General features: G+C 41.7%; 1 protein-coding gene across 1 annotated transcript in view; it reads left to right on the top strand.

Moving 5' to 3' along the window:
• Window positions 1–15247, top strand: part of LOC108708683 (short transient receptor potential channel 4) — a 144442-nt gene that overhangs the window by 100759 nt on the left and 28436 nt on the right. The window contains exon 4 of the mRNA XM_018247635.2: window positions 11943–12273. Within this exon, the coding sequence (XP_018103124.1) occupies window positions 11943–12273 (331 nt within the window). The remainder of the gene's footprint in view (window positions 1–11942; window positions 12274–15247) is intronic.

The raw sequence follows: 15247 nt of genomic DNA on the forward strand, positions 1-15247 counted from the left end.
CTAACTTTTTTTTTAATCGAATTATAAGTCTAAGTCGAAATCGTAGTATCCTATTCGATGGTCGAAGCTTCCAAAAAATTACTTTGAATTTCAAATTTTTTTTGCTTCGAAAATTCCCTCTAATTCATCTGACCCCCATGTTCCTCTATGAGTAACAATTACTGACAGCTTGAGAAGGGACAGTAAGGTTGGCAAAAGGTTTAAGAACTTCAAGTAACAATTAGTTACAAAAGGAGACCAACATGACTTATAAGTAACTTTTAGGGGCAGATTTATCAAGGGTCCCAGTTTCGAGTTCATAGCAGTTTGTAAAAAGTCAGTGGCTGTTTTTTCTCAATTTTTTTCAAAGAGGCAGATTTACTAAGGTTTTAATGATAAATTAGAATTCGAATTTTACAGTTGGTTTTTTCGTCAAACTCACAACTTCGAGTTTAAAACTACCAACTCAAATTTGAATAAGAAATTCGAATTCGTATTCGAAGCCGAGATTTATCATTCCCCTACCCTGGAAGTAACTCAAATTCGATAGGTCGCCACCTAAAACCTGCTGAGTTAATGTAGAAGTTGATGGCAGAGGTCCGCTGACCTATTTGAAGAAGTTAATAGCCTCTTGACTCGATTCAAATTGCATTCAAATTCAATTACGGTTTTTGGATCGGTAACATTCAATCGAATTTTAGACATTCGAGTTTTTTCTTAAAGATACCTAAAAACCCGCTAACATTCAACCTTTGATAAATCAGCCATCAAATGTATTGAAGTCAATGAGCATTTTTTCTTGGGGAAATTTTTTTGCACAAATTGTTGTTACAGTTTTGCGAAAAAAATCCCTGATGGTGAAATGCTGACTTTTGCTGCAAATCCATGCATGGTGAAAAAAATCATTCATCACTAGTTATTCGGTTTTGAGAGTACAATCTATAAACTGCAATCAAATAATGTATTGTAAAAGCATATTTAGGTAAATGGCACAGGCATCTGCTTTGGGATTTTTTTCTAAAAGAAACATCTCTCCTACCCATTCCAGTCTATATGGATCACATGGAAATGCAAGTACTGTACTGGCAATAGTAATATGATCAGTGCATGAAACATGCACCTTGGATGCCATTGGGAGTCAGAGGTGAAATTGTGCATTTTAAATCAATAAAGATTAAAGAGGAAGAATCAAGGGTGTGTCCAATGCCATTTATCTTTAGCACATGGATGCAGTATTTTAATACCGTAAGAAGCGAATGAAGCTCATATAAAGGGAGCCACACATGGCGGTATTATTGGTTATTCCAGCTGATTCTAGTTTCTAAACCAAGGGAATGGCTAAAGTTTATAGATGTTTATAGAAGGCTTTACTGCAATGCATTGTTTTATATCACATTGCTACTATCTCAATGCAAATACATTTTCATGGGATTCATTTATTTATGCAAACTTTCAAATACTTACCTTGCTGTGTGAAGGTAAACAGGATTATTTTTTGCAAGCTATAAACTATGATTGAATCGGGTGTGCTATGGTGTGTAAAATTGAATTGGGTAATTATCGATTTGCCTTGATTTGATTTAACCACAGTTTTTCTTCTCTTATACAATTTTTTCATATTCTTTTACTGGCATGAAACAGCTGAATTTATACAATATTGGATTGATTATTGGGATTGTTTGGAGTGGGACATTTGCACATTGTACATATATCATATTGTTGTTATTAGTAATGCAGAATGACAGCACTAATTTATGGACTGTATATATTATAATTTATAATTTATGCAGCTGACAAAAATGGTTTGTTGGAAACAGTGATGGCGAGAAGGTCTGGTCACTCTTTAACACACAATGATTTTTCCTCAACCGTTTACACATTTACCTATGTGGTACCGTTTCACCTTGTGTATTGGTTGCCCTGCAACATTGTGTGGCACCAAAAGGTTGTTATAAGCAACCCCCTATGCGCTAGTACTGTTTCTCCCTGATGAAAGTTCCAGTATGGAACTGAAACGTCAGAATTAATAAACCTACCTTTTGTTTGACACAAAAAAAACCTACCTGCCCTGGTGGTCTAGTGGGGCGGCGGGGACGCATGTTGTTTATAGGCGTTTTGGCGCGAATGTGCAAGTTTTTGGCGCAAATTATTTCCCCTATAAAAGGCCCATTCTGACTGCAGACAGATGCCCGTGATAGAACTTGGTTTCTTGTGGTTCCTGTAGCCTTTTGCATCTGATCTGTATCCTGTTTGTTTGATTACCTGTGTTTGACCCAGCCTGTTCTTGACTATTCTGCATTCTCTATCCTGACCCTCGCCTGCCTAAAACCTCTTCCCGCTTAACCCCTTGATTGACAACCCAGTTTGACCCTTGCCTGCCTGACAATTCTGATATCCGCCTGCCTCGACCCAGCCTGTCTGACCATCCTTCTGCCTAATCCTTTTGTACCATGACCTTCAGCCCAAAAGACTTTGCTAACAGCCGTGCCCCTTTGCCAGCCAGAACATCTCGCCTTTTACCCTTCGTTAAGTCCAGGTGGCACCCAAGTAAGCTGAGGGCTCCTCCCGAAGCCCAATGGTGGTCACACTACTGGTGAAGCCGAGACCAGGGTGCTTGGCACCTGTTCTGGTATTGGGTGCCGGTTGTGACAAAATCCTTGTCATAAATTCCTCGGAGGGCTGTCATTCTGCATTACTATTTATTTTTTCTTGACTAGCACCCAGGTTCGCGTTTTGGCTTATGGTTGCGCGTTCCATATGGACTGTATACAGTATATTGTTGTTATTATATATGCAGCTGACAAAAATGGTTTTTTGGAAACAGTGAAAGATATTGAAGGTAAAATACTCTCTAGAGCCAATCAGGAATCCGTGACTCTGCAGTAATGCCCATGGTACATAAGTTATATTCTCTAGTGGTCTTTCAGCTGGAGGAGCACTCAAACCTAGCCATTGAGTCTGACATAGAGATGTCGCGAACTGTTCGCCGGCGAACTTGTTCGCGCGAACATCGGGTGTTCGCGCTCGCCGGAAGTTCGCGAACGTCGCGCGACGTTCGCCATTTTGGGTTCGCCATTGTTGGCGCTTTTTTTTGCCCTCTCACCCCAGACCAGCAGGTACATGGCAGCCAATCAGGAAGCTCTCCCCTGGACCACTCCCCTTCCCTATAAAAACCGAAGCCCTGCAGCGTTTTTTCACTCTGCCTGTGTGTGCTGAAGAGATAGTGTAGGGAGAGAGCTGCTGCCTGTTAGTGATTTCAGGGACAGTTGAAAGTTTGCTGGCTAGTAATCGTTTTGATACTGCTCTGTTATTGGAGGGACAGAAGTCTGCAGGGGTTTGAGGGACATTTAAGCTTAGGTAGCTTTGCTGGCTAGTAATCTACCTTCTACTGCAGTGCTCTGTATGTAGCTGCAGTGGGCAGCTGTCCTGCTTCTGATCTCATCTGCTGACTGCTGCAATACAGTAGTCCTTGTAAGGACTGCTTTTATTTATTTTTTTGTTGTTTACTACTACTACTACTACTACTACTATAAGAGCCCAGTGCTATTAGTCTAGCAGTGTTGGGAGTGGGACTGGTGTGCTAATCTGCTGCTCCTAGTAGTTCAGCCAGCACCAACTTTAATTTTTTTTTTTTAATATTCATTTTTTTTTTTATTTTACTTTTTTTTATTTTACTACCGCTGTAGTAGTGTATAAGTTGACCTTTTAGGCATTATTGCCCTGTAGGCATTATTTGCACACTGTTTCTTTCAACCCGCCATCGAGCTGTGTGACCTTGTTCACATTCTGTCTAAATATCCATAATATTACCGTCTCCAGAAAAAACACCGGAGTCACTTTTTTCAAGCAGCCATAATATATTTTACGTAAACCGTATCCACCGCTGTAGTAGTGTATACGTTGGCCTTGTAGGCATTATTTGCACACTGTTTTCTTCAACCCGCCATCGAGCTGTGTGACCTTGTTCCCATTCTGTCTAAATATCCATAATATTACCGTCTCCAGAAAAAACACCGGAGTCACTTTTTTCAAGCAGCATTCATATATTTTACGTAATCCGTATCCACCGCTGTAGTAGTGTATACGTTGGCCTTGTAGGCATTATTTGCACACTGTTTTCTTCAACCCGCCATCGAGCTGTGTGACCTTGTTCCCATTCTGTCTAAATATCCATAATATTACCGTCTCCAGAAAAAACACCGGAGTCACTTTTTTCAAGCAGCATTCATATATTTTACGTAATCCGTATCCACCGCTGTAGTAGTGTATACGTTGGCCTTGTAGGCATTATTTGCACACTGTTTTCTTCAACCCGCCATCGAGCTGTGTGACCTTGTTCCCATTCTGTCTAAATATCCATAATATTACCGTCTCCAGAAAAAACACCGGAGTCACTTTTTTCAAGCAGCATTCATATATTTTACGTAATCCGTATCCACCGCTGTAGTAGTGTATACGTTGGCCTTGTAGGCATTATTTGCACAGTGTTTTCTTCAACCCGCCATCGAGCTGTGTGAGCTTGTTCACATTTTGTCTAAATATTGATAATATTATCGTCTCTAGAAAAACCACTTGAGTTACTTTTTTTCAAGCAGCATTCATATATTTTACGTAATCCGTATCCACCGCTGTAGTAGTGTATACGTTGACCTTGTAGGCATTATTTGCACACTGTTTTCTTCAACCCGCCATCGAGCTGTGTGACCTTGTTCACATTTTGTCTAAATATTGATAATATTATCGTCTCTAGAAAAACCACTTGAGTTACTTTTTTTCAAGCAGCATTCATATATTTTACGTAATCCGTATCCACCGCTGTAGTAGTGTATACGTTGACCTTGTAGGCATTATTTGCACACTGTTTTCTTCAACCCGCCATCGAGCTGTGTGACCTTGTTCCCATTCTGTCTAAATATCCATAATATTACCGTCTCCAGAAAAAACACCGGAGTCACTTTTTTCAAGCAGCATTCATATATTTTACGTAATCCGTATCCACCGCTGTAGTAGTGTATACGTTGGCCTTGTAGGCATTATTTGCACACTGTTTTCTTCAACCCGCCATCGAGCTGTGTGACCTTGTTCCCATTCTGTCTAAATATCCATAATATTACCGTCTCCAGAAAAAACACCGGAGTCACTTTTTTCAAGCAGCATTCATATATTTTACGTAATCCGTATCCACCGCTGTAGTAGTGTATACGTTGGCCTTGTAGGCATTATTTGCACAGTGTTTTCTTCAACCCGCCATCGAGCTGTGTGAGCTTGTTCACATTTTGTCTAAATATTGATAATATTATCGTCTCTAGAAAAACCACTTGAGTTACTTTTTTTCAAGCAGCATTCATATATTTTACGTAATCCGTATCCACCGCTGTAGTAGTGTATACGTTGACCTTGTAGGCATTATTTGCACACTGTTTTCTTCAACCCGCCATCGAGCTGTGTGACCTTGTTCACATTTTGTCTAAATATTGATAATATTATCGTCTCTAGAAAAAACCACTTGAGTTACTTTTTTTCAAGCAGCATTCATATATTTTACGTAATCCGTATCCACCGCTGTAGTAGTGTATACGTTGACCTTGTAGGCATTATTTGCACAGTGTTTTCTTCAACCCGCCATCGAGCTGTGTGAGCTTGTTCACATTTTGTCTAAATATTGATAATATTATCGTCTCTAGAAAAACCACTTGAGTTACTTTTTTTCAAGCAGCATTCATATATTTTACGTAATCCGTATCCACCGCTGTAGTAGTGTATACGTTGACCTTGTAGGCATTATTTGCACACTGTTTTCTTCAACCCGCCATCGAGCTGTGTGACCTTGTTCACATTTTGTCTAAATATTGATAATATTATCGTCTCTAGAAAAACCACTTGAGTTACTTTTTTTCAAGCAGCATTCATATATTTTACGTAATCCGTATCCACCGCTGTAGTAGTGTATACGTTGACCTTGTAGGCATTATTTGCACAGTGTTTTCTTCAACCCGCCATCGAGCTGTGTGTATTATCGTTTCCAGAAAAACCAACTGAGTTTTGTTGTTGTTGTTGTTTTTTTAAAATAATGCCAGGCAAAGGCAGGCCGCCACGCAGAGGCCGTGCTAGGGGCCGTGCTGCTATGCAATCCTGTGGCCCTAGCAAATTGCCCAGTTTTAAAAAGCCAATGACCCTGAACTCCCAAAATGCTGAAGAGGTAGTTGACTGGCTTACACAGCACACCCCATCCTCTACCGTTTCTAACTTTACCACAACATCCTCCTCATCCTCCACTGCTATGGCCACCCCACGTAACACTTCCTCCACCACCGGTGCCCCTTCTTCACTGGGGTCAGAGGAGTTATTTTCCAATGAGTTTCTTGAACTGAGTAATGCGCAACCATTATTGCCAGAAGAAGATGAAGGAGATGAGGACCTTACACCAGATTTAATTCTGGCAGAGAACACGATAGAGATGGACATAATGAGTGATGAGGAGGAGGTCCCCGCTGCTGCTTCCTTCTGTGATGTGTCAGAAGAAATTGATGCATCTGAGGAGAATGATGATGAGGAGATTGATGTTTTGTGGGTGCCTAGTAGAAGAGAGCAAGAGGAGGGTAGTTCAGATGGAGAGACGGAGAGTCAGAGAGGCAGTAGGAGAATAAGACTTAGAAGAAGCAGGGAGGACAGCCCGCAGGGATCAGCAGGGCAACAACATGTATCGGCACCTGTGTTCAGCCGGCCAACGCACCCGCCATTGCCGCCAATACCGCCAACTCCGCCAACTTCTACTGTTACCGCCAGATCGCACACTTCCAAAAAGTCAGCAGTGTGGGATTTTTTTAATGTGTGTGCCTCTGACAAAAGCATTGTAATTTGCAATGAGTGCAGTCAGAAACTGAGCCTTGGTAAGCCCAACAGCCACATAGGTACAACTTCTATGCGAAGGCACATGAGCGGCAAGCACAAAGCACTTTGGGAGCAACACCTCAAAGGCAACAGGCAAACTAAAAGCCACACTCCTTCTGGTCCAGCATCTTACTGCTCTACCTCTGCTCTCCTTGACCCGTCTGAACCACCCTCCACTCCGCCTTCCACCTTGACCACCTGTTCCCATTCCCAGTCATCTGCCACCAGCCAAGTTTCTGTGAAGGCCATGTTTGAGCGTAAGAAGCCAATGTCTGACTGTCACCCCCTTGCCCGGCGTCTGACAGCTGGCTTGTCTGCACTCTTAGCCCGCCAGCTTTTACCATACCAGCTGGTGGACTCTGAGGCCTTCCGCAAATTTGTAGCAATTGGGACACCGCAGTGGAAGGTACCCAGCCGCAATTTTTTTTCTAAAAAGGGAATACCACACCTGTACCAACATGTGCAGAGCCAAGTTACCGCATCTCTGTCACTTAGTGTTGGGCCAAAGGTCCATATGACTACTGACGCATGGTCCTCCAAGCATGGTCAGGGCAGGTATGTCACCTACACTGCCCACTGGGTGAACTTGGTAATGGCTGGGAAGCAGGGAATGGGTAGCTCAACAACAACAGTGGAGTTGGTGTCACCGCCACGGATTGCACGCGGTTCTGCCACCACCTCTACTCCTCCATCGCTCTCTACCTCGTCTTCTTCTTCTTCTTACTCTGCTGCTGGGTCCTCCTTCTCCTCCTCCACACCTGTGCACCCCCAGCTCCCCCTAGGCTATTCGACGTGCCAGGTACGCCGTTGTCACGCTGTCTTGGGGATGACGTGCCTGGAAAGCAAAAACCATACCGGATCTGTACTCCTGTCATCTCTGCAGTCACAGGCCGATCGGTGGCTGACCCCACACCAACTGCAGATCGGAAAAGTGGTGTGTGACAATGGAAGCAATCTGTTGGCAGCGTTGAGACTAGGCAATTTAACACATGTGCCCTGCATGGCACATGTGTTAAATTTAATAGTCCAACGTTTTGTCTCCAAGTACCCAGGATTCCAGGACGTTCTCACCCAGTCCAGAAAGGTGTCGGCCCATTTCAGACGTTCCTACACAGCCATGGCACGCCTTGCTGACATTCAGCAGCGCTACAACATGCCAGTCAGGCGTTTGATTTCTGACAGCCAGACTCGCTGGAATTCAACGCTCCTTATGTTGGAACGTCTGCTGCAACAACAAAGGGCCGTCAACGAGTACCTTTTTGAACTGGGTGGTAGGACTGGATCTGCACAGCTGGGGATTTTTTTCCCCCGTTACTGGGTGCTTATGCGCGATGCCTGCAGGCTCATGCGACCTTTTGAAGAGGTGACAAATATGGTCAGTCGCACCGAAGGCACCATCAGCGACCTAATACCCTTCGCTTTCTTCCTGGAGCGTGCCGTGCGACGAGTGACAGATGAGGCTGTAGACCAGCGTGACGAGGAGCTGGAAGCGCACGATTTCTGGTCGGAATCACCAGAACGAACCCAGGCACCTGCTGCAACGCAGGGAGAGGTGCCAGAAGTGGAGTCAGAGGAGGAAGGTGGCTTTGTGGAGGAGGAGGAGGAGGACCAACAGGAGCAGGCTTCCCAGGGGGCTAGTGGTGACCTTTTGGGGACCCCTGGTCTTGTACGTGGCTGGGGGGAGGAGACCGTGGATGATGCAGTCCTTGATAATGAGGAAGCGGAGATGGATAGCTCTGCATCCAACCTTGTGAGAATGGGGTCTTTCATGCTGTCATGCCTGTTGAAGGACCCCCGTATCAAGAGGCTTAAGGAGAAGGACCTGTACTGGGTCGCAACGCTACTAGACCCTCGGTACAAGCATAAAGTGTCAGAAATGTTACCAACATACCACAAGTCCGAAAAGATGCGGCATTTACAAACCAGCCTGCAAAACATGTTGTACAATGCTTTTAAGGGTGATGTCACTTCAGGACTCATCAACATTCCAGGGGCAGAGGTGCCAGTAATCCTGCCACGAGCACACCTGCAAGGACAAAGCCCTTTGGCCAGTCTGTAACGTCAGACATGCAAATGTTTTTCTGTCCAAGGCAGCGCCACAACCCTTCTGGATCCACCCTCAAAGAACGCCTCGACCGGCAGGTAGCGGACTACCTGGCATTAACTGCAGATATCGACACTCTGAGGAGCGATGAACCCCTGGACTACTGGGTGCGCAGGCTTGATCTGTGGCCAGAGCTGTCACAATTTGCCATGAACCTCTTGTCTTGCCCAGCCTCAAGTGTGCTCTCAGAAAGGACCTTCAGTGCAGCAGGAGGGATTGTAACTGAGAAGAGAACTCGCCTAGGTCACAAAAGTGTCGATTACCTGACCTTTATTAAAATGAATGAGGGGTGGATCTCGGAGGGTTACTGCACGCCGGAAGACTTGTTCTGACTTCTATGCAGCTGTCCTTCTCTTCAAGCCTCATGACTCCACACACAGCTGTCCTTTAGCGTCCTCCTCCTCCCTCCGCCACCGTTACAAACTAGGGTGCAAACCCTACTGGTTTAATTTTTTCTGGCCTCTGTGCTTCAGTGGCTGCAACCAAAAAAACTGGGCAAACAATGTCTACAAGGTCAACGTATGGCAAAAAATGACTATTTTCAGCATTTATATGGCATATTTTTTCTGGCAACTGTGCTTCAGTGGCTGCATCCAAAAAAATGCATATTTTCTGCATTTATATGGCATAATTTTTCTGGCCTCTGTGCTTCAGTGGCTGCAACCAAAAAAATTTATATTTTCAGCATTTATATGGCATAATTTTTCTGGCAACTGTGCTTCAGTGGCTGCGTCCAAAAAAACTGGGCAAACAATGTCTACAAGGTCAACGTATGGCGAAAAATGACTATTTTCAGCATTTATATGGCATATTTTTTCTGGCAACTGTGCTTCAGTGGCTGCGTCCAAAAAAACTGGGCAAACAATGCCTACAAGGTCAACGTATGGCAGTTGTTTAAAGAGAACAGTAGATTACTAGCCAGCAAAACTACCTAAGCTAAAATGTCCCTCAAATCCCTGCAGACTTCTGTCCCTCCAATACAGAGCAGTATCAAGCAGATTACTAGCCAGCAAAATTACTATCATCTGTCCCTGAAATCACTAACAGCTCTCCCCCTACACTATCTCTTCCAAGCACACACAGGCAGATTTTTCAGATACATTTTTGCCCTTGATCCCCCTCTGGCATGCCACTGTCCAGGTCGTTGCACCCTTTAAACAACTTTAAAATCATTTTTCTGGCCAGAAATGTCTTTTCTAGATGTTAAAGTTCGCCTTCCCATTGAAGTCTATGGGGTTCGCGAACCGTTCGCGAACCGCTCGCATTTTTGCGCAAGTTCGCGAATATGTTCGCGAACTTTTTTTCCGACGTTCGCTACATCCCTAGTCTGACATTCATTTCAAAGAAACTAGCAGAAAGAGGTGTATTTGTACCATAAAACCTACATTTGTCTGTAAATACAGCTGATAGTTCTCATTTATTCATCTTCTCCCACCATATGGGGCTCATTCATAAACACTGGGCAAATTTGTGCTTAGGCATTAATCCATAGCAACCAGACAATGACTGGCTTTTGTCAGCCAACTGTAAGTTAAACAATAAAAGCAAACATCTGGAATTTTAAATAATTTAACAGTTACGTCAGTTAAAGGCCAGTTAAAGGGAATCTCCAGCCACTAATACTAATAATAAGAAACTGGCATTCTGAGCAACTTTCCAATATACTGTATATTCAAAATTGTCGGTGATTTTAAATTTGGCCACTTGTAAAACTTTTTACCAAACATTTAAGCACTTTACTGAAAATGCATATTTATGCATGTATATTTTTATGTATATAGTGCTACTTGTGCATGCAGCGCTGTCCAGCAGGAGATGTATGAAATATAAAATGGGAATTACGAAATGTAGGAAACATGAATAAATAATAAAACACAAAAAATGTAATTGATTATCTTGACTGCTATTGACACTATAGCACTGCAATTTAAAATAACTCCCTTGTTTGCCCTGTAGATACTCTCTTGTTGTTCAGCAGTAAAACACTATGGAGTACAAAATCCATCACCTTGCGCATTTCACTACCAGATCATAGGGGCACATTTACTTAGGGTCGAATATCGAGGGTTAATTAACCCTCGATATTCGACCGTCGAAGTAAAATCCTTTGACTTCGAATATTGAAGTCAAAGGATTTGCCACTATTCGTTCGTTCAAACGATTGTAGGAAAAATCGTTTGAACGAACGATTCAAACGATTTTAATTCGTCGATCGAGCGATTTTCCTTTGATCAAAGAAACCTAGGAAAGCCTATGTGGACCTTCCCCATAGGCTAACATTGATGTTCGGTAGGTTTTAGGTGGCGAAGTAAGGGGTCGAAGTTTTTTTTAAAGAGACAGAACTTCGTCCATCGAATGGTAGAATAGTCAAACGATTTTTAGTTAGAATCGTTCGATTCGAAATTGAAGTCGTAGTCAAAGGTCGAAGTAGCCAATTCGATGGTCGAAGTAGCCAAAAATTTTTTCGAAATTTGAAGTATTTTTTATTCTATTCATTCACTCGAGCTAAGTATATGTGCCCCTTAGTCTCACATAAAACCATTTTTTATGATTGCCACATGTCTGTGAAATGCTCTACCATCTTGCATCAGTAAAGCATTTCTAAAGTCTTCCATCTATAGTATTCCTTTGCAGAAATAAACCCCTATCATCCACTTGTTCCCCAACCTATTTTTTCTGTCTGTCTTCTCCCCTTAATAGATTGTAATGTCTTTGGGCCCAGGACTTCATTCCAACTGTGTACTGAAACACCTAGCACTTAAGTATTTATTCTTGTCTTAATTCTTAATTATACTAACTGCACCCCTGTTTGTGTTCATGCCTTGATTATGGGTACATCACTAAGAACTATTTATAAGGATACATTTGCAAGGATACACATTACAGGTTATCCATGACTCTTGTGTAAAATAAATATTTTATTTCAAAATTCAGCAAATTCTTTTTTTCTCTATATTTTATTTTACAGTTTGTTGCTCAGCCCAATTGTCAACAGCTGCTTGCCTCTCGATGGTACGATGAGTTTCCAGGTTGGAGGAGAAGACACTGGGTAGTGAAGATGGTGACCTGTGTTATAATAGGACTGCTCTTCCCTGTCTTCTCTTGTTGCTACTTAATAGCTCCTAAAAGCACCTTCGGACTCTTCATCAGAAAGCCTTTCATCAAGTTCATCTGTCACACTGCATCATACTTGACTTTTCTGTTCCTTCTTCTACTGGCATCACAACATATCAACAAGACAGAGCTGCAGGGACCCGCACCAACCATTGTTGAGTGGATGATATTACCGTGGGTTTTGGGTAAATGCATTATTAAAGAAAATACAGAGTAAAATGTTAAATGTATCAACAAAATTTTCCTACAGGTATAACCACTTTCCATTAGGCAGGAAATGGGCAAGGGCCAGTTAGGGTCACCGAGAGATTTTAACATCTAAAACACAATTTTACAGTGTATAAATACAAACATTGTGGGAGGGTTTTGAGGGCATACAGTATGTACATAGGTTTCAGGTTTAGCAAATTAGTTGCAACAACCACTAATAAGATTATTGTGATTCAGGTAATGGTTTTGGTGCATTAATAGCATGGAGCTTATTAGTAATAGAACAATGTACCTCTTATTGTAAACTATGGAGAAATTACCATAGAGTTCAATGACCGTAACATAGACACTCCTGCAGACCAATTGATTTTATATCGGTCATACAACTGTAAGGTAACGCCCAATATGTTCATGTTTTAAAGTAAGGGGGGGGAGTAAAAATACAAAAATTAAAAACATTTATATGGATGAATTCTACAGGCTCTTTATGTTGCAAAATATATTGAATTGGCCAGCTATTTCTTAATTGAATGTATGTATAACCGGACCTATACACATTCAATTCATTTGGGCCCAAGATCGCTTGCTGTTGTGCTCTTTTGCTGCAGCCATTGCACAAATAAGCACCATTTAAATATACTTCTGTATGAAGCTGTTCCTTGCATTTCACATCACCAGTCTGTTTGGATAAATCTTGTGCATTGTGCCAGAAGCAGAGGAACCCTGGAGCTACTGTCATCTCAAAGTGGAAACAGCTATAAGGCTCCTACAATGGCCTAAGTCAATTGGCATAGCATACTTCAACCTGTGCATGTGCAATTGTGTGTGTTTTAATGATGTAGCTGCATCTGGTGGTGGCAATTATGCTGTTATTTTAGGGAAAATGCTGCATTGTGGGAGAAACAGAGAAAAATAAGGAGGATTCATCAATGCACATAACCTGGTCCCTGTCTCATAAGTAATCGCGTATCTATACAAATACAAGTGCATGTATTTACAAAAACGGCTTATTGGTTACAAAGTTGTGATCATAGAATTGGTAAGCCACCATACCACGTCAAGGTAAATCCCATATGGAGGTCCGTAACTTGTTTACCTCCGGCCATAGGGGTATATATACCAAGGAGTGAAGTTAGAGATCGCCACAGTCCACTAAGGTGAAATTCCTCAACGCTACATTCATTTTTATGGCATTTTTAAGGCGTATTTATCAAAGGGTGAACTCTCACTTTCACCCACTGATAAAAACTCTTTTAAAAATCCCATAGAAATGACTATTGATTATGCCTTTTGCACTGTCACACTTGAGTGTTACTTGAAAGATCCTTGTACAGGTATGAAACCTGTTATCCAGAATGCTAAGGACCTAGGGTTTTCCGGATAACGGATCTTTCCGTTTTATATACTGTACCCTACATCTAGTAGAAAATCATTTAAACATCAAATAAACTAAATAGGCTGATTCTATTTCCAGTAAGGATTAATTATATCTTAATTTGGTTTAACCACAAGGTACTGTTTTAGTATTACAGAGAAAAAGGAGATCATTTTCAAAAAAATGGATTAATTGGATAAAATGGAATCTATGGGAGACGGTCATCCCATAATTTTGAGCTTTCTGGTTAACGGGTTTCTGGATAACGGATCCCAGCATAATATGGTTTTTGTCTATTAACTTGAAAGCCACTAGACACATTCAGTACAGTTGAAAAATAAAAGAGGAGCAATACGTTTACTGAAGCAGAGCAAACAGAAGCACAGAAAGCTTGGATTATATTAATATTTGAAAGCCGTATTATGTGGTATGAAAAAATATTATTTAATAGTTTAATTATGTGATGACAGTAGGGCTTTAGGTTATTTATAAAATTGAGCCACGGGACCATTTTATGGATGATGCAATTAACTGTTGCACTGCCGACAATTCTATTTTAGTGGTAAACTGTACATCTCGGATTTGACATTGCATGGCTTTAGTAATAAAAACACAGAGCAAATGCATCATGGTATCCCCAAATTAGAAAAGGCAATGATACCAATCATGTTAGCATTGTTATGAATTGTAACACAATCAAACCAGGTGGTGTGTCTGGTGTTAGCCTGAGGGCAAAATGACTGTACGAATGATGAAATTGCTGTAAGTGAACAGTACAAGCTTGGCTGGCTGGCTTAGACGTAGACACATCTATGCAATTAAAGCTGGGAGGCAGAATACACAGTGCAAGAATTTATAAATGATAGGTCTAAACAATTAGATCTAGCTTAGGACTTTGCTATAAATACGCTGCTAAAAAGTGATATAGTTAAACAATTAAAGGCAAAGTGTATTTTAAATATTTGATATTGAATGCTGTTTTTTTCAACCCTCTAGCCATTTGCTCTTTATTCATTAACTGTTAACAAGCCCTGGCAATATGATTTATTTTCTGTGGCCTTTCCATACCCCTTTTCCAGCTTAGTTTCCCTTCTTTGGACATTCTCTAATATCCCATTTGAGCGCTAGAGATCACAACTCTATGGCACATTCTAGATAGAGCCTTACCAGCCATTTGTGAAGGAAAAGAATAACCCCCTCCTCTGTGCATCTATGCCCATTTTAATACAGCTCAAGACCGTATTTGCCCTTGCAGCTGTTGACTGGCATTGTTTGCTCAACAAAGTTTATTATCTACAAGGACTCCAAGGTCCTTTTCCATTTTGGATTTGCCAATTGTCTCATTGTGGGCATAGGTGGCATATTCTTACATCCCAGGTACATTTATCAACATTGAATCTTATCTGTCAGCTGCCCAGATTGCCAGTCTGTCAAGATCCTTTTGCAAGGATGCTGCATCCTTTATGGAATTAATTGGGCTGCATAGTTTTGTGTCATCTGCAAACACTAATACCCTCCCCTAAGTCATTAATGAACAAGTTAAATAAAAGTGGACCCAATACCGAGCCCTTAGG

The sequence above is a fragment of the Xenopus laevis genome, chromosome 2L (assembly GCF_017654675.1).
Source record: "Xenopus laevis strain J_2021 chromosome 2L, Xenopus_laevis_v10.1, whole genome shotgun sequence".
Lineage (NCBI taxonomy): Eukaryota > Metazoa > Chordata > Amphibia > Anura > Pipidae > Xenopus > Xenopus laevis.